We start from the raw sequence: 23,460 nt of genomic DNA, 5'->3' as shown, positions 1-23,460 counted from the left end.
AGTTTTAGACACCTACATTTAAAAAGAACCACATACAAGCAGATGAAAATTAGGGATCAGAATTACTAATACATTATTACGGTCTTAAAAGAGGTAAACATTATCATTTTCAGAGAGGCAAAGTGCTAACCTTGGAAGGTCTGAACAAAAAGATAGGTTTTGAGCAATTTTCTAAATTGCAGCAAATTTCTACAAAATCTCAAAGTGCCAGTCATGGCATTCCATAAAACTGACCCAGCGGTTGAGAAACAAGATTTTCTAGTTTGCACATATCGGACACTGTTCGTTTTCCTTGTATCAAGTAACTGACGATTTTCAGATCTCAGTGCTTTCGGTGGGCTGTAGGTCAAGCATTTGGCCAAATAATTTGGCAAGGTGTTACAAACACCCTGTTGGACCAGTTTTAAGATCTTAAATTGAACACAAAATAATATTGGCAGGCAATGTAATCTCTTAAAATGGGGTATGGGGAAGAGGTGGGGATGGAAAAGAAATGACTAGGAGTAGGTTAGGGATGGATCCAAACTAACAGGGCACCGGTGGGGATGTGGACCAGATTATATTCCCATGCAGCCTCTACTCGGAACTACTTCAGACTGAGTGGAAGCCAGACACTGTTCTTACAGTGACCTCTAGTGGGCTACTTAACTAACAATAGAAGTGGGTTTTTTAAATTTATTTCAGGCACTTATTACCTGCCTAACACCTAGATGGTTTACAGGGGGAAAAAAAACATCCACATTTACATTAAAACAATTCTTCAGTAGACTATACAACTATGATAATAGCAGCCAACAACTCTTTCTTTTCCATTAAAATCTCTCTGGATCATGTGCTACCCCCTCCCATCCTTAGCAGAATACCTGCACAAAGAAATGAGTTTTTAATAATATTTTAAACATTAGGTCATTATTGCATAGTCGTATATGGTATGGTATGGCATGCTACATGACAGGACCATCCACCGAAAAGGCAGACTGTGCTGTACTGGCATAATGCACCACATCCTGCCTTCCCACATCCAACAAGAAGTAGATCATAAGCAACTGCTTCCTTCTTCCCCAGCCATCGTAAGACAGTGCAGGACTTGAGTGGGGAGGTTATATAAGATGACTTCCTGATGAAGGCAAGAGGGAAGCAGCCAAAATAAAGGCCACATATGATAGCTTTGACAGTGCTGTGCCCATCTGGTATACAAATTTGTAATCATTATCACAGGCAGATAGGGAAGGTATACTCTGACTCTCTGATGAGAGCCAGTAGGGAAGAGGTTGTAGAGAGGCCATGTATGATACCTCCCTGATGACAGCCAGATGGGAAGGAAGAAGGAAAGAGGGTGTTTATGATGCTTTCCTGATGAGAGCTGGATGGAAAGAAGAATGCTTTGTAGTGTAATTGAGGAACCTTGATATTTCTTCTTTCAGCTCAGAACTCAAGATCTGTCCTATTTCACAGACCTGTTTTCAGGGGAGGATCTCTTCATACTTATCAAACCCACCAAGCCATACCACCAAGGAACCTACAGCTGCCAGATAGAGGATGGACCTGACATTGTAGCCAGGAACTATTTTTATGTTAACGGTACTATCAAAACTCTCTAATATGAATGTTCTACTATGCTGCTTACTATGGTGTCTCATATATGCTAATATCTGTCGTATCTCTTTTATATGAATATTTATAGTTTATTTAAAACTTTACTGGCGCCTCCGTTGTACTTCTAGTGCCAATCCGCACTATGGTACCCTTCACCTCCTTCAAGAAGAACCTCTGGGGTAGCTCCCTACTGGGGTCCCACTTCCACAGGCTGTTTCCTTTGATCCAGCTCCCAAGGGCTGCTGGTCTTCTGCCCTGAGCTTTTCAGCTTCCAAAAGCTATTGATATACCTACTGGTATATCTCTGCTGGAACACAGAATAGCAAGAACAAGAACTTTGTGTCAGCCAATGACAGAGTTTCCCATCTAGAGAGCTACCTCCCAAATGAGTATAATGCACAGATACAACTCTATGTCAGTGTATTGCAAACTGTGTGCCGCCCAAGATTCCAAGTGTGCCACGAGACATTGGGGAAGAGGAAAAGCACCAGTGCCAACTGACTGCCTACAAGACGTGCCTCTCAGAGCAAGAGGTACATATTGTAGGCAGTTAGCCAGCACTAGTGCATCTCCTCCTCCCTGGTGCCTTTCCGTGCCTCTTCCCTTCCAGCACCCCCACTGGTGGCTCAGGGCCATGCCTGGAGAGGCTTCACACTAGAGAATGACACGGGGAGCGATCCCCGCAGCGAACCGCTGCGTGGCTGCGGTTTGGCTGCGGGTTATGGTGACCTCATTAGCAAATCGCCGCAGACGCGGGGACAAATCCTTTCACCGACCGCAAAAACGGTGAATAGATTTGTCCCCGCAGGCCAATGTCCCCCCCTCTAGGAACCGCAATTTACCTGTGTTTTCACCGTGCTCCTCATTTGTCAGATCAACCCTTCCTGCCAATAGAACCCGCCCCCCCCCGACGATCGCCCTCACTGGTAGGAGGGTGCCCAACCCCTCCTGCCGGCACCCCCAACGGCCCCCTATATCGCCAATAGGAGGGTGCCCAACCCCTCCTGCCGGTCCCTCCCCCAACAAACCCCGCCATCCCGAAACACCACCCTTAGTCTTACTTTCCAAGTTGGACCGGACAGCTCCTCGCTCGTCTGGCCAGCAGGCCTGCCTCCGTCCAAATGAGGCGGGCCCGCCCCTCCCCTCCCCTGCCTAACCCACAGGATCCTAGGGCCTGATTGGCCCAAGCACCTAAGGCCCCTCCTATAGCGGGAGTGGCTTTAGGTGCCTAGACCAATCAGGCCCTAGGATCCTGTGGGTTGGGCAGGGTAGGGGCGGGCCCGCCTCATTTGGACGGAGGCAAGCCTGCTGGCCATACGTGTGAGGAGCCGTCCGGTCCAACTTGGAAAGTAAGACTAAGGGGGTTCCGGGGTGGGAGGGTTCGTTGGGGGGGGGGTCCAGCAGGAGGGGTTGGGTACCCTCCTGCCGGCGATCTTAGGGGAGGCCATTGGGAGGACCGGCAGGAGGGGTTGAGTACCCTTCTGCTGCGATTGTCGGGAGGGCCGTTGGGGGGGTCTACAGGAGGGGTTGGGTGCCCTCCTGCCGTGATCGCTGGGGGGAGGGGAGACTTGCAGCCGTAGCCGCGGTCACTATGCTAATCACGGCAGGGAGATCTTTGCCGCGATTAGGTACAGCGGCCGCGTCTACTTACCATATAGGCTAACATTGTAAGCATTTAAAGTACATGTCGTGTTTGTTTTTGCATTGCTAGCCCCAGGGGTGGTGGAAGATTAGTGATTGAAAAACTGTATGAAAAATAACTATTTTAAATTTAGTGATCAAAATGTGTCAGTTTTGAGAATTTATATTAATTAATTTTTTATCTGCGTGTTTTGTTTTTGTATAGTTATTAACTAATATTTAACTAAGTTTTAAAGTTTTAAAGAATGTTTCCTTTATATGTAAATAAAGAAAAGTGAATGGGATTGCAGTGGCGGTGACGGGGCGGTGAATGGGGTGGCAGTGGCGGTGACGGGGCGGTGAAGAGGATGGTGAGACGGGGACGGGGCGGTGACGGGGATGGTGAGACGGGGACGGGGCGGTGACGGGGACCAATTTTTTCACCGTGTCATTCTCTACTTCACACATCATCACATCAATACCCACACAGTTTCAGATATCTTCAAGCCACAGCCACCAGTTTAGTGTGCCACAACTTTGTAAAGTTTGCAAGACTCTGCTCTATACAGTACAAGCTCAAGAATTCCATATTTTTCAGAACCAATTTCTAACTCCCTGGGCTTGCTTCCCCACTATTTTCTACCTCCTTTGGACTCATGGGGAATGGATTTCCACTTCCCTTATTCTGATTCAGCTCTACTCCTTTCATATCCCCATATTCATTTGAGCCTACAAGCTTTATTCCCACTCATGAAATAATTTCTTAAAATGTATAACATTTCACCCAATTGTCTGAATGTTCATTCTTCAGTGCATTATTTGCATGCGGAGTTACCCCCCCTCCTTCTGTATACACTGAGCCATGTAGATTGTTACATTTTTACTGCAGCTTAGCCAAATGCCAGTCAGAAAACTTCCTTATTTTCTGATCCAGCACAGAAAAAAAATGCTTTTAACTCCTCTTGTAAAACAAATACTTGTTTTCAAAGATTTCAGAAATTCTTTACTTGGTTACAGCAGTTCCCTCCTCCCTCTGGAGCCTATCACTCAGATACAGCACTCTCTTCCTCCTGTAGCCCATTGGTCAGATATTCCAGCCAATAGCAACAGAAGGAGGTGGAGCAGTAATTGGGATAGAGCAGTGTTTTTCAACCTTTTTACACCCGTGGACCCCTCAAAAACAGGAAGTCACTTCAGAGGGGTCGGGATTGAGAGCGGCAGAACTTCGAGCAATGCAGGCAAGTGGAAAAGTCCCGCGGCATCTCTCTTTGCTTTTACCGTCCAGTTTAGCTTTACCAGCGCAGCCGAAGGCAGGGCTGATGGCAGCTAAGAGAGCTGCCTGGATCACGGGGCCCCCTTGCTAACCCCTAATGCCGGCCCTGAGAATAGGGAGAGTGATTCCAGACCTGGTGGCCCCCCTGACCATTTCGACGCTGTAGGGAGGGAAGGAGGGAGGCAGGCTTTTGTGCGGGAGGGGAAGCGATCACCGGTTACCGGCGGAGCCGACGGCAGGGCTGATAGCAGCTAAAATTCGCCTCCAGTCTTGCAGCAGCACTGGAACACTCTGAGGGACTTCTATACCATTCAGGCCTATTAAGTTGGGGAAAAGAGGGGAGGTACTGAAATGGGATGTGGGAAGATGGTGGGTGGCTGGCTCAGGAATCAGGCTGCTAAATCAGATAAGGAAGAAAAAAAGGAACACAGGAAGATGCTGGACATGGAGGTTGTAGGGTGAAGGGAAAAACCAGACATGATTTGAGTAGAGAGGCAGGTGGGAGATGCTGGACACGGGGTGGATGCAATAAGAAGAAAAAGGAGGTTCTGGATATTGGAGTAGTAGGTAGATAGGGGGCATGCTGACACAGAAGGAGAGAGAAGGAAAAGGGAGAGGAACAAGAGATGCTAAGTCCATGGGAGGGAAGGAAAGGAAAGGAGATACCAGACCATGGAGGGGGAGGGAGAGATGCCAGGGCATGGGGTGGGGGAAGGAGACAGATGCCAGACCATGGGAAAGGAAGGAAGGAGGGAGGGAGAGAAAGGAAGGAGAGGAGATGCCAGATAATGGAGGGAGAGTTGGAAGAAGAGGAGAAATATGCCAGGGCATAGGGAAGAGACAGGAAACAAATGTCAGACCAGACGAAGAAGAGGTGCCAGAGCATGGAGAGAAAGAGATGCCAAGGCATGGGGGAGGGAAGGGTTGAGAGAAGGAGGTGGTGAGCTGTAGGTAGACAGTAAAAAAGGAAATTGATAAGAGGGTAGTAAGAACGTAATCTAGATGGATGCAGAAAAGAAATTGAAAAGGAAAATGAGGGAAGAAAGGGATTGCAGAAGAGAGGTGTGGGAGAGGGAAGGAGAGGAGAGAGATGCCAGATCAATGGGGGTGAAAGGAGAGATGGAAGGGGGGAGGCATACAGTTTCTGGAAGGGGCATAGGAGAGAAGATGCCATATAGGGGCAGAAAGATGGCAGACAGTTGATGGAAGGAAGAGAGTAACAAGAAGATGAGGAAAGCAGAAACCAGAGAAGACAAAGGTAGAATGTTTGGACTTTATTATATATTGGAAAAAATCAATATAATGGAAATCAGTATGGGAACAACTCATTTTGTAAGAGTGAAATGTGAGCCCTAATGATGGATGCAAGTCTCTATAGTTGGAGTGGTCATTGTGAGGGTCATTCAGAGCAAGGTCGATGGCTGCTGTTGCAGAAAACATGTCCATCAACAGACTGGAGTTGAGAGCCATTTGATTAGCTCTCCATTCTTTCCATACACAGCTGAATGGCAAAGAAGTCAGGGTATTCTCAGACAATGCTACAGCAGTGGTATATATCAATAGGCAAGGGGGAATCAAGATTTCTTCTCTGAAGCTGGAAGCCCAATTTTTGTTTCGGTGGGCAGAAGTCCACCTGCAGGCGATAACAGTGGCACACATAGTGGGAGTGGATAATGTCCAAGCCGACTACTTCAGCAAGTGGATGCTGGATCCAGGGATATGGGCATTGTCCCAAAGAGCATTCAACTGCATTGTAAGCCATTGGGGGCTTGTTGTCTGCTGATATTCAATCTCATGGTGTCAATGAACAACAAGAAAGCCCCTCAGTTTTTCATTCAAAGATTTGGGTCATGAAGCATCAGAATGGACACTCTCGTACAACCTTGGCCAGCAAGAGAACTACTGTACGTGTTCCCACCATGGCCTATGATTGACTAAGTCATTCACAGAATAGCGACCCATTGGGGATTGGTAGTCCTCATAGCCCCAGACTGGCTGCATCACCCATGGTACATGGATCTGGTCCACTTGAAGCAGTACAGCCACCTCAGACTACCGCTGCATCATGGCATTCTGTCGCAGGGGCCCATAGTTTTAGATAATCCAGAACGCTTTGGTCTTACAGCATGGCTATTGAACATGCAACCTTAGCATGGAAAGGATATTTGGAGATGATATCGACTCTCCTCAGTTCTAGAAAGCCAGCGACAGTGGCAGCCTATGCTAAAACATGGAAAATTTTTCAGCACTGGTGCAAGGATAAGCAGTTGGATCCTTTCCAGGCTTCTATTCCTGCGGGCTTCTCATTCCTGCAGGAAGGATTAGAGAAGGGCTTGGCATTTGGATCTCTTAAAGTTCATGTAGCTAGTCTTTCATACTTCTGAACCAGAATAGATCGAGATCTCTAGCCTCTCATCCAGATGTTTCCAGGATTCTGAAGGGAGAACTGAGCCTTCACTCTTCAGTGAAGCAGCCTTTTTCAACATGGAATGTTAATATCATATTACGGGCCCTCACTAAGGCTCCATATGAACCTTTATTAGAAGCATCTATCATGGATCAGACTGTGAAGATGATGTTTATGGTCGCAATCACTTCAGCTAGGAGGGTGTCCGAGCTGTAGGCATTATCACGAAGAGAGCCTTTTCTCAGATTCACGAAAGCAGGAGTATCTTTGCGCACAGTGCTTTCCTTTCTGCCAAAGGTGGTTTTGGCATTCCATGTTAATCAGGAAGTGAAGATACCTGCATTTCAGCCCACAGGCGAAAAGAAACAGGACAAGGTTTTGAAGTTGTTGAATGTGCTGAGGGTGCTTTTCCGCTATCCTGAGGTGACAAAAGATTTTAGGCCCTCAGATCATCTGTTTGTCTTATCCAACTCTAATCGGCAGGGAAGACCAGCCTTTAAGGCTTCTATCTCCTGATGGATTTGTATGGCAATTTCCTGAATGTACATTGGCTGTGGTAAACAACCGCTAGTCACCTTGAAAGCTCACTCTTCCTGAAGTGTGGCTACTTCTTCTTGGGCAGAATCTAGGGCAGTGCTGCCTGATGAAATTTGCAGGGAAGCCACATGGTCCGCTCTTCATACCTTTACAAAGTTTTACAGAGTGGATGTGATAGCACAAATGGACGTGGCCTTTGGGTCCTCGGTGCTTGTTGCAGGCTCATCTGTCCCGCCCAAGACTTAAGGGACTGCTCTGGTATGTCTCATCTGTAAGGAATCATATGCAGAGAATAATAACCTGCATACAGCCTGCATTGAATAATAGTCTGGGTTAAATTTTCAGTGGCTTGGTTTGTGGCAGCCAAAAAAGAAGCTTGGGAAATTATTGTTTAGTTAGTGGTTTAGAATTTCAGTGCTTGCTGCATGCTGCTTTCATAGAACTATACACTTGTTAGTACTGATTGCACACAGGTAGGTGGTGAGTTATTCCTAACGTGTCCATTTATTTTTTTTCATCAAAATGAGACATATATTAATTGTCAGCCCCGCCCCCAATTTATTCCATTCATTTTTCATGTAAACATAATATCGTATTAATTCATAATGGTAACCATAAAATTTTAAAAAACACAAAGCACATTATACGCAGAGAAAATGTTAATTATCATTTATATTTGAGGGGTTTTCAAAGATGTCAAGGCAGATGACTATAAAATATTCAATGTTACATCAGTAACTATAGAAAAATAGACAAATATAGTGCAAAATATAGATAGCAGATATAAATTCTCAAAACTGACACATTTTGATCACTAAATTGAAAATAAAATCATTTTTCCTACCTTTGCTGTCTGGTGATTTCATGAGTCTCTGGTTGCGTTTCCTTCTGACTGCATCCTTTCTTTCATCTCTTTCTTTCTGCACTCAGGCCCAACAATTGTCCCTTTCTAGTCCCTCCCTCCTTCCTTCCTATGTCCTTAGTGCCTCCTTCCCATGTCCTTAGTGCGCCCAGTGCTCCTTCCACTGTCCTTAGTGCCCCTTCCTGTGTCCTTAGTGCCCCCAGTGCTCCTTCCTGTGTCCTTAGTGCCCCTCCCTTGGCACCAAATAAGATTTGTGCATGCATCTGGCTACACACTGTTCTATAATGTGATCACCTAAATCCCATAGCATAGAACCCATGGAAGGCGCATGGGCGTTTCAAAACATTGCATTCAGTGTTTTAGAATAGTAGGTCTTTGTGCCCAACTTGGGTGTCAGGATTTACACTAGGTTTCAGCAGGTGTAAGTCTGGCACCCTGTGCTAAGCGCTATTCTATAAAATACATGCGTCCTTTATACGAGGGTTCTTCAAAAAGTTTCCGCACTTTCATATTTTCGTGGGAAAAGTGATGAGAAGGTGTGTCGTAGAATGTCATGTGACTAATCAGGCAAAACAGGATGATTATGTGGAAAAGTGATATAATTTGCTTTTGAGATATTTAATAAATAGTGTTTAAAAAAATAAAAGTGCGAAACTTTTTGAAGATCCCTCATAGAATAGCACCTAGAGCCAAACTTTTCCAGCACCCATTTTTGAACAACATTTATAGAATTCCCCTAATAGTAGGGTTACCAAACATCCGGAAAAACCCAGTCATGTCCTTTTTTTTAGAGGATTGTCTGAGTGCCTGAACAGAATTTCCAAACCCCAGTAGTTTGTCCGAGTTTTGGAAAGCCCCGACCTCCCTGTCATGTCTGTAGGACCTCTGAGCATGCTCGGATGATGTCACACACATCCGCACATACTCAGAGGCCCTCCAGAGGTGGCCCAGAGGTCAGAAAAGAAAGACGAGGCTTTATGTGGGTGGGACTGGAGGCAGAATGGGGTGGAACCAGTCGGGTCCATGTGTCCGGGTTTTTCCATGGAAAAATCTAGTAACTCTACCCAATAGTGCATTAGCACATCTAACTGCCAATATAGGTGCCCTCTTCCATGTGCAAGGCACGGGAACCTGCTAGGCACCATTTCTATAAATGCCTCTTATTGAATGTAATCTCACTCTCAAGAATTCTTATGCTACAGTTACAGTCAGTGCAAAGTTAGTGGAACCATCATCCCACACTCACTGTCTTTTTCTGACTTTTCCTAGTCACAGCTTTCAGTACTGCTGCTAATATGAAGCTACAGGAATTATTCTACAATGTGACCGATGCTGATGAGGATGTGGCTCTGCTGTCTCAGCAAACTTTCTCTGCCTCCTTACATGAACTCCTGCAGCAGCCTAATTTCCTCAGGAGGACCAGCGTAATTCTGATCATAATGGCCATTGCCCTGTTCACCATGTTAATCACACTGATGATTGGGTGCGTGAATGCTCATCTCAAAGATAGTGAAGAGGGCCATGATGTGAGAACGTGTCATAACGAAGGATGGGATTGCTTCTGTGGGTTCATTACTAGGGAGAAGATAAAGTTAACACACTGCTTCAGGGCAGTAGGGACAGGCCAATCTGGTTCAAGTTCTTCTCTCACTGCATCAGACTATGGAGCTTCTAGTTCCTGATACTCTTGGACAGGGCAGGATTAATTTGTCGAGGGGCCCCTAGGCACACAAGTACACTAGGCCACCTGCTACACCCCAGCCCACCATGTGCCCAGGCAGAAACAGGAAGCTGCGTCAGAGGGAAGCTTTGGGCAAGCAGCACCGCTTGCAAAATTATAGTTCCCATTGCCTTTCTTACCCGCATTGCTTGCTTGTCTTACTTTCCGTCAATGGGGGGGGGGGAAAGTTGCTGATTGGGGGGGGGTACCGTGTTGCCGATTGATGCTGGAGGGGCCCATCGCTGTTTAGAAAAAACAATGTTGATGCCCTCCTTCATCGGGCCCCTCTGACCATTTCGGGCCCTAGGCATGTGCCTGCTTGGCCTATTGGTTAATCCTGCCCTGCTCTTGGAGAAATCAGAACTACAAGTCTAAATGGCTTTTTTTATATATTGGTCATAATCAAATCTGAAATTCCAAGCAGCGCTGGCCTTAACAATTGCGGAGCCCTATGGAAGCTAGTTTGGTGGTCCCATTCACCCATCCAATTGAGGTGTCAGGGATTTATTATTTATTTAAAGCTGTCCCTGTGAGGAGGTGAAGCTAAAGAGACAATAAAATGCACTATTCCTCTGAGAAGCGCAAAACCAAGGGGCAAGGGGGAGTGAAAGGGCGGAGATGTAAGGGCTGCCCATTTTGGTCAGCTGCCAGTTACAAAGCTGACTCAGTTAAGCATAAGGCCCCTTGGAGCTTGGGATCCTGTGCAGTTGCCCCTGTTGCTCCTGCTTAATGTCAGTTTTGATTCTAAGAGTGATATACAGAAGTCGACATCAAAGTTTAAGAAAAGCCCAGATAACCAAAATACATCAGAAACTCACACAAAAAATTAAAAACAAACTGTAAAATGATCCCGCTAGTACAGGTCAGGGACCAATAAGAAACCTAAACTCCTATGATTTAGTTAATATCCATAAAGCTACGAGATCCACTATCAGAGTGCAAGAACAGTATATTTTTATGCATTCATTCAATTTCTATACCGCTCTCCCAGGGAAGCTTAGAACGGTTTACATGAATTTGTACAGGCATTCAGTCATAATTCCCTGTCTGTCCTGGTGGACTCATAATCTGTCTAATGTACCTGGATCAATGGTGGAGCAGGTGACTTGCCAAGGGTCACAAGGAGCAGAGAGGGCCTGCATAGGGTTACCAGACGTCCGGATTTCCTTGGACATGTCCTCCTAGAGATCTAATGGATGGGGGAATGGTGTGCCATAATTTAGGTAAGTAATGAGAATAAGAGCATCTTCTGGCTGTTCCAGACTTGAGTGAATGGCCAGGTGGCAGGATCAGCCGTTTTTCTGTTTGGGATCTCAATTATCGGTTGGGGACATAAATTTGTAGTTTTGATGCGATGTAGTTTGGTGTCATCTTGTGGAAAGTCTTGAAGGCTAACACCAAGGCTTTAAAAGCGCATCGTTTTTGGATAGGCAGCATAGAAATTAGTACAGGGGTGACGTGGTCATGGAAGCCCAGGTTTTTTAGGAGTTGGATTGCGGCGTTTTGCACCCCGTGCAGATAGGAGAGTGTTTTTGCTGGTAGGCCCACTAGTAGAGCATTACAGTAATCTAGGTGGGATAATACAAACGCATATAGTAGCTGGGCTTTCTGAAAATTGCTTTCTGAAAAATAGGCGCGGATGCACTTTAGTTGGTGAAGGTAATAGAAGGATGAAGACACTAATTTTGATACATGGTCTGAGAGTGACAGGTTTGAGTCGAGAAACACTCCTAGGCTGCGGACGTTGTCTTTGGCTGTGAGGGTGTCATTTCCCCAAGAAAGAGATGGGCGGGGGTATGCGCAGGTGTCCTTGTGTATCCAGAGAAGCTTTGTTTTTGACGCTTTGAGCTGTAGTTTATTTGCAGTCATCCAGTTTTTTATTTCTGTTAGGCAGCAGTGAAGTTTTTTTATTTGTGCATCTCAGTGTTGACCTAGAGGAAGGTAAAGCTGTATGTCGTCTGCATACGAGTAGATTTTGATTTGGTATTTTTCTGTGATGTCGAGTACTGGTTTGACATATAAGTTGAAGAGGAGTGGGGATAGTAATGCACCCTGGGGCACTCCATAGCAGAGAGATGTTGGTTCTGATAAGGAGGATTCCAGTAATACTTTCTGAGACCTTTCGTTCAAGAAAGAGGAGAACCATGCTAGTGCGACGTCATGGATTCCGATCGACTGTAGTCTGGATAGGAGGAGTGAGTGATCGATATTATCAAAGGCTGCACTTAGGTCTAATAGGACCAGCAGTGACTCTTTCCCCTCATCAAGGATTTTCCAGCAGTCATCTACGATGTCTAGAAGCACCGCTAGCGCAGCTTCGTAAAAGGAGCCCTTAATTTTTGAGAACTTCTGGCAAGATGAGATCTATGAACATTCCAGTCTAAAGGAAAAAAATGCCAAATAGGATCTTAAATGCAATACAAATGCACATAAATTGAATTCTGAGATATACTGGAAGCCAATATAATTCCTTGAGAAGAGGGGTTACATGATCAAATTTACTCTTACTGAAGATAAGTTTAGCAGCAGTGTTCTGTATTAATTGAAGTCTCTGCAGACTGACCTTTGAAAGACCCAAATACACTGAATTGCAGTAATCCAGCCTTGACAAAATGATTGATTGAACCAATACAGAGAAGTGTTGTTGGTGAAAAAGTGCTCTCACTCTTCTCAGAGCATTGAGGCTGAAAAAACTCTGCTCTGGACATGGTGAAAAGCTCTCTGCATTGCATGGGCTGCTTAAATGAATTCATTATTATACATTTGAACAGAGCAATGTCCTTGGTCCTGGAGTACCCCCTTGCAGTGGATTAGTAAGGGGGGGATCCAGTCCCGGCGCGGTCTTGTTAGGGGCGCCGGCATCCATCCTCTGCCCCTTCCGCTCCTTCCTGACCGCCCTGCTGCACGCCTGTGCCCCTTCCCTCATAGCTCTCATTTTCCTTGTGCAAGTAGCATCATGAACTTGCTGCCTGCGTCGGTGTCACCTCTCTCTGATGTCACTAGGAAGTGACATCAGAGGGATAGCCGACACAACGCAGAAAATAAGTTCGTGAGGTTGTTCATGCCTTGAAAATTAAAAAAAAAGGTACGGGGGAAAGGAAAAGGGCGTGCACGTGGCTTGGAGGTCAGGAAGGATCAGGAAGGGGCTCCACTCACCCGGGTGCCCCGGGCGCCCCTCACTATGCCACTGCCCCCTTGCCAGTCAAGTTTTCAGAATATCCATATTGAATATGCATGTGGTTGATTTGCATACACTGATTCTATTGTATGCAATTCTCTCATTAATATTCATTATGGATATCCTGCAAACCTGACTGGCAAGGGGTTATACCAGGATTAACTTAGGAAACACTGGAATAGAGCATGCAGTCATGTCTTCCTTGCAAGTTAAGTCATGCATGCAACCCCTCTCTGCATATTGAACTTAATATCATGTGTTTACACCCCATAGTAATTGCACAGGTAAGCTCATGATTGCTTTCTGCATTGGCCCTTCGATTTGCTTACCAGGTAACTATCCAGATAAAATTAGGACAGCAAAAGGACTGGGTAGTTTTCTGAGTACCAATCTGAATATTTCCAGCACCCGGATAAATGTCTGCAGCTGGACTTTCAGCACTAATATCTATGCACATCCCAATGCTAAACATTCAGGCTTAAAAAACTCACCGTACTTGGCATTTAAAGAAATGCTAGCGACTGCAGGCTGAATATCAGGGCAACAATAACACCCTAATTCTAAATATGGTGCTCAAAATTGCACTTTCATTTTAATTGATAAATGAGCCAATTAGCACTGATAATTGGGTGCTAATAATTATCAATGCTGACAGGCATTAATTAAAATTTGCATGCACTTTTTTAGGTGCCAGGATCAGTGCATAAATTTTATGTATGGATCTAAGCGGGGGAGTGGATTAATGGAAATCCATGTCTAATATATCCCACCTTTTATCAAGCTGTGTTAGAGATTTTTGGCATGGGCCAGCAAAGTACGTGCTCCGATGCTCAGAGGAATTCTATGAGCATCGGAGCATTTACTGCACCAGCTCTTGCTAAAAACCTCTAGCGCAGCTTATTAAAAGGGGCCCTTAGGCATGACTTTATTGATCGCTTCAAGTTAAGCCAATATTAAAACAACAAAAACAGTAACTTTGACAATAAACAAGCAAGGAGAAAGGATTGTGAAGGCAAAAATAATGCTATAAAGTAAAATATGATAAGAAGTAATGTGGACAGCTAGATGTTAGATAAGACCATTGTCTGATTTTCATTGGTACAGGGAAAATATTGTCAAGAAGTTAGTTATTTTTCATATTTATAAATTTGACAAATAGTGTTTCATCAAAATTGACTGGATAATAAGGAAGCTGTTTTCCAATTAGCGCATATCATTTGTGTGGCCACAGCAATTCATAAATCAAATAGCTCTAATGTTCCTTAGAGGTTTTATCTATTCTCAAGGATCAAAAAAATCAGTTCAGCAAATAACTAATAATTCTATTATAAAGATCTCTTGGATTTCTTTTCAAACTGAAGAACAAAAAGAATGCATCTTTTTGCAGTAGAAGGACTAAATTAAGAAATGTCTAGATTCTTTGGGGGAAAACCAGGTCTAGATTGGCCTCTTCCTGAAAACCTGAAGTCTTTTGGTATCTCTAAACGAGGAAAGCAACAGTGCAAACATAAGTGAGCATGGGATGGAAACTTATCTATCTGTTTTTTTCTTCCAGAGTGGCATATATCTTTTCAACTGACATAGAAGAGGACTGAGACAACCCTACCAAAACACTGGCATGTTCCGTGTGGAGGAGTAGCAGAGAGGGGTGGACTGACTAAGTGGCTGGAAAAACATGGTGTGAATCCTGATTCTCTCCCTGATCAACCTTGGATTTATCATTTCAGCTTCCACTGTCTCAGGTTCATTAAATAATATGTGAATGCATTGACACAGATTAGTAAACCTTTAGACCGCCAGTCCTCAGGGACAGAGACCCATGAACTGTATCTGAACAGAAGATTAGGCTCTTACGTCAATAATCTTTCTGATAGATGTGTCTAGGAGTCCTGATGATAGATGTTCTTCCCATACTCATAAGTTGTATTGCAGAAGGATGAAATTTACATTCTTTAGCTCTGCCTCCTTCTCCAGTGACTGTAAAGCCCCCTTCAGTTTGTACCAAAGCAATTGATCATCACTACAACACAAGAAATAAGAAGGAGGGGGTACAGGGAATATCCCCCAAATACATTTTTTGTTCTGCTCTGTAAGACAAAATTGAACCAAGTTAATCAACCCATAATGTAAACCCAGATGGAATGAACAATCCATCAGCACTAACACTTATGCAGCTCTGAGAAACTCACTTTTTTTCTTTTTTACATTTGGTATTGTACTCTTCATCTCAGACTGGCAGAAGATCTTCAGCTCTGGATATACTAGATCATCCATGGACTGTTTGCCCTAGAGAATGTCCTTCCCAGCCATAGACACTGGCATCTGTCATCAGAATCACCCAAGTAGAGATGCGGAGCGGGGATTCAGGTCACAGCCACCAACACAAACTCTGCCGAGCTTCCACTGTCTGAGCCAGTGATTCTTGAGCAAATCTGTCTGGAGACCAGCGGGACAACAGAGCATTTTGGAGGGGACACATATGAGCTTTTGCCCAAGGGACCACCTCTATGGTTGCTGCCATTGAACCAAGTACCTGGAGATAGTGCCATGCCATCAGAGCTGGCATCATCAGGAAGTCTGAAATCTGTTTTATAAGCCTCTGTTTATGTGGCTCAGGAGGAAAGCCATGGCCTTCCACTGTGTTGAAACATATTCTAAGATATTCCAAGTTCTGAACTGGCACTAAGTGACTCTTTCAGAAGCTGACAATCCAACCCAGGTCCTGTAACAGCTGGACCACTTGAGTCACAGCCCTCGCTCCTTCCATTTTGGACAGAGCCCTGATTAGCCAATCATTCAAGTAAGGATGCACTTGAATTCCCATCTTTCTGAGATGAGCCACCATAACCACAATTATCTTGGTGAAGGTATGCGGTGCTGGTGCAGGCCCGAAGGGAAGAACAGAAAACTGAAAGTGTTGCCCCAGAATGTGAAATCTCAAAAATCTTCTGTGTTCTGGATAACTCAGAATAAGGAGAAAGACTTCCGTCAAATCCAAGGATGCCAGTGATTCCCCTGGTGCAACTGCTTCAATGACTAACTGAACGGTCTCCATGCGAAATTGCAGAACCTTCAAGGCTGCATTGACTGACTTCAGATCCAGGATTGGCCTCCAGTCTTCAGAGTCTTTTTTGGGCACTATGAAGTATATAGAATATCTACCTATGCCCAATTCTGTGTGCGTAATGGGCTCTATGGCTCGAATGACTAAAAACATGTAGTGTCGCTCGGACTTTTTCTGCTTTTTCCAGCCATCCTGCCGATGAATCCACAAAGTGATCCACCAGAGGGTAGTTGAATTTGAGTCAGTAACCATGGATTAGGCCCAGTACCCAGCAGTCTGAGCTGACCTGTGGCCAAGCATCCCAATAGTCCATTGGCCTCCTCCTATCTGGGGGAGTCTGACTAAAGCCCTGGCATCATTGGGACTTTATGGGGGCTGTGGCAGAGTGCGGTGCAGAGGACTGGGTACATTTTGAGTTACCAAACTGTTGTCGGGAACCTTGAAATGTCCTTTGAGTAGAGGATCTCTGGAGTACTGTTGAAAGTGCCTGGAGCTACGAAAATTACTCCGAGTAGACCCTCGCAAATTATGAGGTCTGCTATCCGGAAGGGTCTTGAGCCGACAATCGGTCACACTGGCCATAAGATCATCCATTCCCTTTCCAAACAGAATCTGACCCTTAAAGGGGAGTTTCTTAAAGTGGCTTTGAAAACCGAATCTCCCACCCAATATCTAATCCAGAGCATTCTGTGACCGGAGATGGGATAAGCTGAGTCCTTGCTCAATCCTCTGAAAATGTTGAAAAATAATAAAAAGTTATCAGAGCAGATCATAATCAATTTACAGTCACTGGAGAAGGAGGCAAAGCTGAAGAATGTAAATTTCATCCTTCTGCAATATAGCTCACAAGTATGGAAAGATCACCTATCATCAGGACTCCTAGACACATTGCACCAGAATTTGTAAGTCAGCTTGAGGTTTGATTTGGAAAAATAACTAATTAAACCCAAATCTGCTTCTGTCTTTGTCTTTCTACTGTTTTTGTTTCATCCTGTTCCTCTTCCATTCTGGCACTGATTAAGGGGCACATTCTATAAGAAGCGCCCAAAAGATAGGCGCTGATATAGGCACCTTTTCAGTGCGATTCAAGTACAATTGGGTGCTGTTTAGTGAATCCCGCTGAGCGGCACCTATTTGGGCACCTATTTTGGAGGCGCCCAATAAATAGGCGCAACTAAAAGTTAGGCGCCCATGCGAGCGTTTAAGCATGCTTAAGAGCAGCGATTCTGTAACAAGGCGCCTAACACGAAGCCACGCCCACGCCTAACATGCATAGCGCCTATTTTTTTGAAGGCCGCCTAAATTTTTAGAGGCGCCTTGTTACAGAATCGCTCTTTCTTGATAGGCGCCTATGTTTCAACTAGTGCTGATTAAAAAGCTTAATTGAGCTTGTTGTTCAATTTAGATAGGCACCTATCTAGTTGGGTGCCTCCAAAATAGATGCCTAACATTAGGTGCTGGTTACAGAATTTGGGCCTTAGTGTCAAGATACTTTTGGAACTCTCCTCTTGTGGCTCTTGGAAACTCTGAGTATGGCAGCAGTTCCCAGTGATGACATGCAGACTGGTTGCTAGTATTAAGGAGACGTGGAGGGGCAAAATCAAAAAAAGCATCTAAGTCCCCTTTTGGCCTAAGTCCCTAAACGTTCAACCCAGAAGCAGGGAAAGTGTCCATAACCAAAACAAACGTCCATGTTTTGATTATGGCCTTCCTCTGCCTAAACGCCCAATCTCCACTACGTCTAAAAGTACCCCCACAGCACATCTACACTTTTTAGCCATAATGAAACAAAAAAATGCCTAAGCCACAAACATCCAACAGAAGGGCTTTTAGGCAAAGGGGGAGCCAGTCCTTCGCCTAAAAGCTGGATTCTGTAACCGGTGTCTGTCAAAAACAACACCGGTGACAGAATCCCTCCCCCCCCACACAATGATCCAGGCAGGAGGGTGCCCAAGCCCTCCTGCCATGTCAAACCATGACCCCCCCCCCTCCTGACAACATCGGGGCAAGAGGGAGCTCAAGCCAACCGTGGCACCCCCGACATATCGGGGCAAGAGGGAGCCCAAGCCCTCTTGCCCCCCTGACTCACCGAATCCATCGGGGCAAGAGGGAGCCCAAGCCCCCTTGCCCCACCAATCGTGCCCCGCCAATCGTGCCCCGCCAATCGGCCCTCCTCCCAGCCGACCCGCGACCCCCCCGGCCTGGGATCCCGGGTAGGGCCCACGTGCCTAAGGCCCCGCCTAAGGTCCCGGGCCTATTCTGGGCTGGGAGGGGGGCCGTTCGGGGGTTCTGGGGGGGGCGGATGTTGGGGGGAGGGGGGTTCGTCGAGGGTAGGAGGGCCTGGGATCCCTCCTGCCCATAATGTAGTGGGGGGTGGGGGTAGAGGATCGGCTGGACCAGGAGGGCTTGGGCTCCCTCCTTGCCCGAACGAGTTGGGGGGGGGCACGATCGGCGGGGCAAGAGGGCTTGGGCTCCCTCTTGCCCCGATGGAGTCGGGGAGTTGGGGGGGCAAGAGGGCTTGGGCTCCCTCTTGCCCCGATGGATTCGGTGAGTTGGGGGGGGCAAGAGGGCTTGGGCTCCCTCTTGCCCCGATATGTCGGGGGTGCTGCGGTTGGCTGGGGCAAGAGGGCTTGAGCTCCCTCTTGCCCCGATGTTGTGTGTGGGGGGGAGTGATGCATCGCGGCAGGAGAGATGCCTCATCTCCCCTACCGTGATGCCATCACTCCTCTACCCGAACTGCCAAGGGTCATGGCAGTTCGGATAGAAGAGTGATAGCATCGCGGTAGGGGAGATGAGGCATCTCTTCTGCCATGATGGTTAGGTTGCCGAACCGCTGAACTGATGGCGCCAACGGCCATCAGCTCAGCGGCCCGTTTTTTGGCACTTAGACCTGGTTTTATTTCGTCTAAGTGAAAAAGGTCTAAGTGCCGACTAAACTGTATTGGTTATACCTGTTGTATGCCTAGGTGTAGGTCGGCCCACCTCCCTCCCACTGCCCGCCCTTTCCCCTCCTCTAAACACACCTCTTTTCTCTCTGTGCGTTTAGAGGCAGGGGAAAGGCCTAAGTTGGTTTTAGATACGTCTAAAAACCAGCTTTGGCTATGGGTACTTGGACGATCAGGCATTTTGATCATCCAAGTAGCCACTTAGGACACTTTTTAGACTTTTTTTTTAATTATTACCCCCATAGTGTATATAAGTCTTGCTATTCTGGCATCTCACCCTTGTCCTATTATGCAACATGAATCTAGCAAATTTAAATAGTTGTTGTCAAGGGTGAGGAGCCTTTGGCTCCTTATGTTATCTTTGGTGGGAATGCCTAGTTGTCCAAGAGTTTTGGGAGAAGATGGGGCAAGAAATGAGGAGTATCTTTGGCCAATCCTTTTCTGTTCAGCCAGTAGTTTGCCTTCTGTGATTTGGTCAGGAGCAATCCTCGCTGGTTATGCAGAAACACTTGTACTACCTCGTTGCCAGGCAGGAGCTTGATAGACACTGGAACTTAGTGCACAAGAATCTCCATTCCTGGAGGTGTGGAAGAAAAGCTTAAATGGCGCAATGCTTATAGAGTATCTTACCACTGCACGACTTCATAAAAGCTCTAAAATAATTGGCATAGTGGGAACATTTGGATACCTGCCTTAAACAGGAGTAATTATGCAGGTGGAGAGTATAGATTTTTGTAGAAATTACTGAGGATTTATTATTTTTTTATGGTTTATATAAAGGGAATATTGTACTTGTCATTTATTGCTGGGTTGGATATTGGATGCTTGCTTTGCTGTGCATTAGTACTTTTATATCTTTGAAAAGCTGGAGACTTTGGCACATCCTGGTGCATTATGGGACTTAAAACACCAATTTCAATAGCTAGGATCAGGCACTACAAATTCCACACTGCTTTGGGATGTAAGTTCAAACCAGGACTGGCCAAAAGTCTTCAGCCTGGAGCTAGGTAACTTGGCATTTGGAACTGAGGTGAAATACAGAAATTTATAGAGACAGAAATAGTAAGTGAGGGAGACAGAGAGGAGAAAGTATAGGCCAGGTATCAGTAGGAGGTGAAATGGGAAAAAAGAGGAGCCAATATAGGACAGGGACAAGATGATCCTGCAGCGTAGCCATAAACCAACCTATGGTTGCTAGATGGAGGTGGGCCTGTGTACAAGTCAGCCAAATGGAACAAAGGTTCTCGAGACACACCAGCCAGTCTTGTTTTCAGGATACCCTCAATGAATATGCATGAGATAGATTTGCATGTATGTAGATCTGTCTTATACATATGGATTCTGTGAGGCCTGCAAGCCTGACTGACTAAGTTCAGAAGCAGTAAAATAGAGAAGGAGTGAGCACAAGAGGCATAGATATAGCACTGAGATTTCTTCATAAAGGCAATGTATTTTGCTTCCTCAAGTCCTAGGGCTTTCTTGCTGAGTCTGTTTTTACACGAGTCTTATTTGTAAAAAAAAACCCAACAAAACAACCCCACTACATTTTATTAAATTTTAATAAAAATACAAAGAGAACAAGTAACAATAAACAAACGAGAGAGTAATGTTGTGTATAACATAAAAGAAGTTAATATTTGACACAGCTAAATATTAGATAAATATATTTCTATGAATTTTCATCACCTGATGAAATCACTAATCAGTCCAGAGTGAATACTTCTGTAGAAATAGTACTCAAATTCAGAAATCTGACATGTGGGATTCCACCAAGTTTCAAGTTTATTAGGATTTTATATACCGCCTATCAAGGTTATCTAAGCTGGCTGGCTAGAAAGGCATTCTTGCAATGGGCACATATTATGTGTAGTGCTACAGCTATTAAAAAGTCAAAAAGACGCAACTGATCAACAAACTCTTTTTCAAACAAAGGGAGCCAAAAAAGACGATCTCGGACGTTAATTCCAGGTTTGTTTGAAAGATTCTTTGAATTTTTTCCATATAAAAGTCCAAAAAGATTTACCCCCTCTTTTACTAAGGTGCGCTAACCGATGCGTCCATAGACTAACATGCACGTGTTAGCGTTTAGCGAGCTCTAAATCGATTAGCATGTGCTAATCGGTTAGCGCACCTTAGTAAAAGAAGGCCTTAGTATAAGAACATTCATAGATCATATGAATCAAAGTTCCAGATTGTAGGCCATAATGCAAGATTTGTTAGAGTTCTGTAGTTTTACTCTCACGTTTTATTTGGAGGTCATATAGCTTTATGCGTATGAAAGTAGAGAGATTGAAGTTGTAATGCCGTTGTCCAGATCCATGGTTAGACCTCATCTGGAATATTTTGTTCAATTTTGGAGGCCACATTATCAAAAGGATGTGCTGAGAATGGAGTTGGTTCAGCAAATGGCCACTAGGATGGTCTCTGGACTCAAGGATCTCCCATATGAAGAATGTCTAGGTAAGTTGCAGCTATACTCTCGAGGAACGCAGAGAGAGGGGAGACATGATAGAGACGTTCAAATATGTTACTGGCCCTATTGAGGTAGAAGAAGACATCTTTTTCCTTACAGGAACTACTGCAACAAGAGGGCATCCGTTAAAAATCAAGGGTGGGAGATTTCATGGTGACACTAGGAAGTATTTCTTCGCCGAAAGGGTGGTTGATCGTTGGAATGATCTTCCACTTCAGGTAATTGAGGCCAGCAACATGCTCGATTTTAAGAAAAAATGGGAAAGCATGTGGGTTCACTTCGAGGAAGTACTTAGGGGGGAGGGTTCTTAGAGTGCGCAGACTTGTTGGGCCGATGGCCCGTTTCTGCCGTCATATTCTATGTTTCTATGAAGCAAATTAACTGATAGTGTTTTGTCGAAAATATATACCAGTTAAGATTAGTAGTAGTATAATATCCATCCTTAAGCTAAACTGCTTCCACTCCTTTAACTGATTTGTAATATTGAAGAAATACAGCCAGTTAGGGCTATCTATGCCAGCATCCTCTCTCTAGCAGCAACATGCAGCAGGGATTAAGTGTGAATTTGGGTATAAGAGACTGCAACTTCTACATACAGTAACGCAAGATTTTCATTGGTGCACACAAACAACTTTCTTTATACAGGGCAGGATTAATTCGTCGAGGGCCCCCGGGCACACAAGTACACTGGGCCCCCTGCCTGCCCCATCCCACCATGCACCCAGGCGGAAACAGGAAGCTGCTTCAGAGGGAAGCTTTGGGCAAGCAGCACCACTTGCAAAATTACAGTTCCCGTTGCCTTTCTTACCTGTGTTGCTTGCTTGTCTTACTTTCTGTCGATGGTGGGGGGGGGGGGGTTGCTGATCGGGTGGGGCCCGCGTTACCGATCGATGCTGGAGGGGCCCATCACCGTTTGGAAAAAACAATGTTGATGCCTTCCTTCATCAGGCCCCCCTGATCATTTCGGGCCTTAGGCACGTGCCTACTTGGCCTATTAGTTAATCCTGCCCTGTCCTTATACCTATCAGGGCACCGCAGTTCTTGGTCATTTTACTAAGGCGCACTAGCCGATTTAGTGCATGCTAAATATTAGCATGTGCCAAATTTTAACCATTATATTCTATGTAAGCATTAGCAAATGGTAAGGTTGTTGCTGTGTAAATTCAAAGTTATGGGATGGCAGATAGGGATGTGGACAGAAATTTTAAAAACATTGTTTCTTATTAAAAAACAAATGAGGAATCCCTCTTCCTCACCTCCCCCAAAAACCCACCCCCACCTTCAGGGCGGGATTAATTCTTCGAGAGCCCCTAGGCACACAAGTACACTGGGCCCTCTAGCCCCGCCCATGCCCTACCCCCCTGCCCCACCTGTTTTCTTATTTACTTCTTTATTTCCACTTGTATTTCTTTTTTCTCTTATTATTAAATTCAAAACAAACAACAAAGATTACCATACCAGTGCCAGTGTACAGTTTTAGTTCTATGCAAGCCCTAAACAAATCTGAACAAATCTCCCCTTCCTTCCCTTCCCACCTACTTGCCCAGGACTCCTCTCAACTGCCTCACTCTATGTCGTCCAACTTTAACCCATATGTATAAACAACCAAATTTGTAACTCCTCTGGTACGTTCCCCTCCAAGTACAGTGGTACCTTGGATTACGAGCATAATCTGTTCCAGGAGCATGCTCGTAATCCAAAATGCTCATTTATCAAAGCGAGTTTCCCCATAGGAAATAATGGAAATTCACTTTGATGCGTTCCCCCCCCCCCCACGAAAATCGG

At 45.2% G+C, this 23,460-nt stretch overlaps 1 protein-coding gene across 1 annotated transcript in view; it reads left to right on the top strand.

Moving 5' to 3' along the window:
• Nucleotides 1–15,078, top strand: part of SPACA6 (sperm acrosome associated 6) — a 34,819-nt gene extending 19,741 nt beyond the window's left edge. Inside the window, exons 3-5 of the mRNA XM_033962891.1 lie at nucleotides 1,425–1,581; nucleotides 9,565–9,778; nucleotides 14,749–15,078. Coding sequence (XP_033818782.1) covers nucleotides 1,425–1,581; nucleotides 9,565–9,778; nucleotides 14,749–14,788 — 411 coding nt within the window. The 3' untranslated portion in view covers nucleotides 14,789–15,078. The remainder of the gene's footprint in view (nucleotides 1–1,424; nucleotides 1,582–9,564; nucleotides 9,779–14,748) is intronic.
• The last annotated feature ends 8,382 nt before the right edge of the window (nucleotides 15,079–23,460 follow it).

Source organism: Geotrypetes seraphini, chromosome 11 (assembly GCF_902459505.1).
Source record: "Geotrypetes seraphini chromosome 11, aGeoSer1.1, whole genome shotgun sequence".
NCBI classification, from domain to species: Eukaryota; Metazoa; Chordata; class Amphibia; order Gymnophiona; family Dermophiidae; genus Geotrypetes; species Geotrypetes seraphini.
The sequence above is the reverse complement of the archived record's forward strand: the minus strand, read 5'-3'. Positions and strand labels throughout refer to the sequence as shown.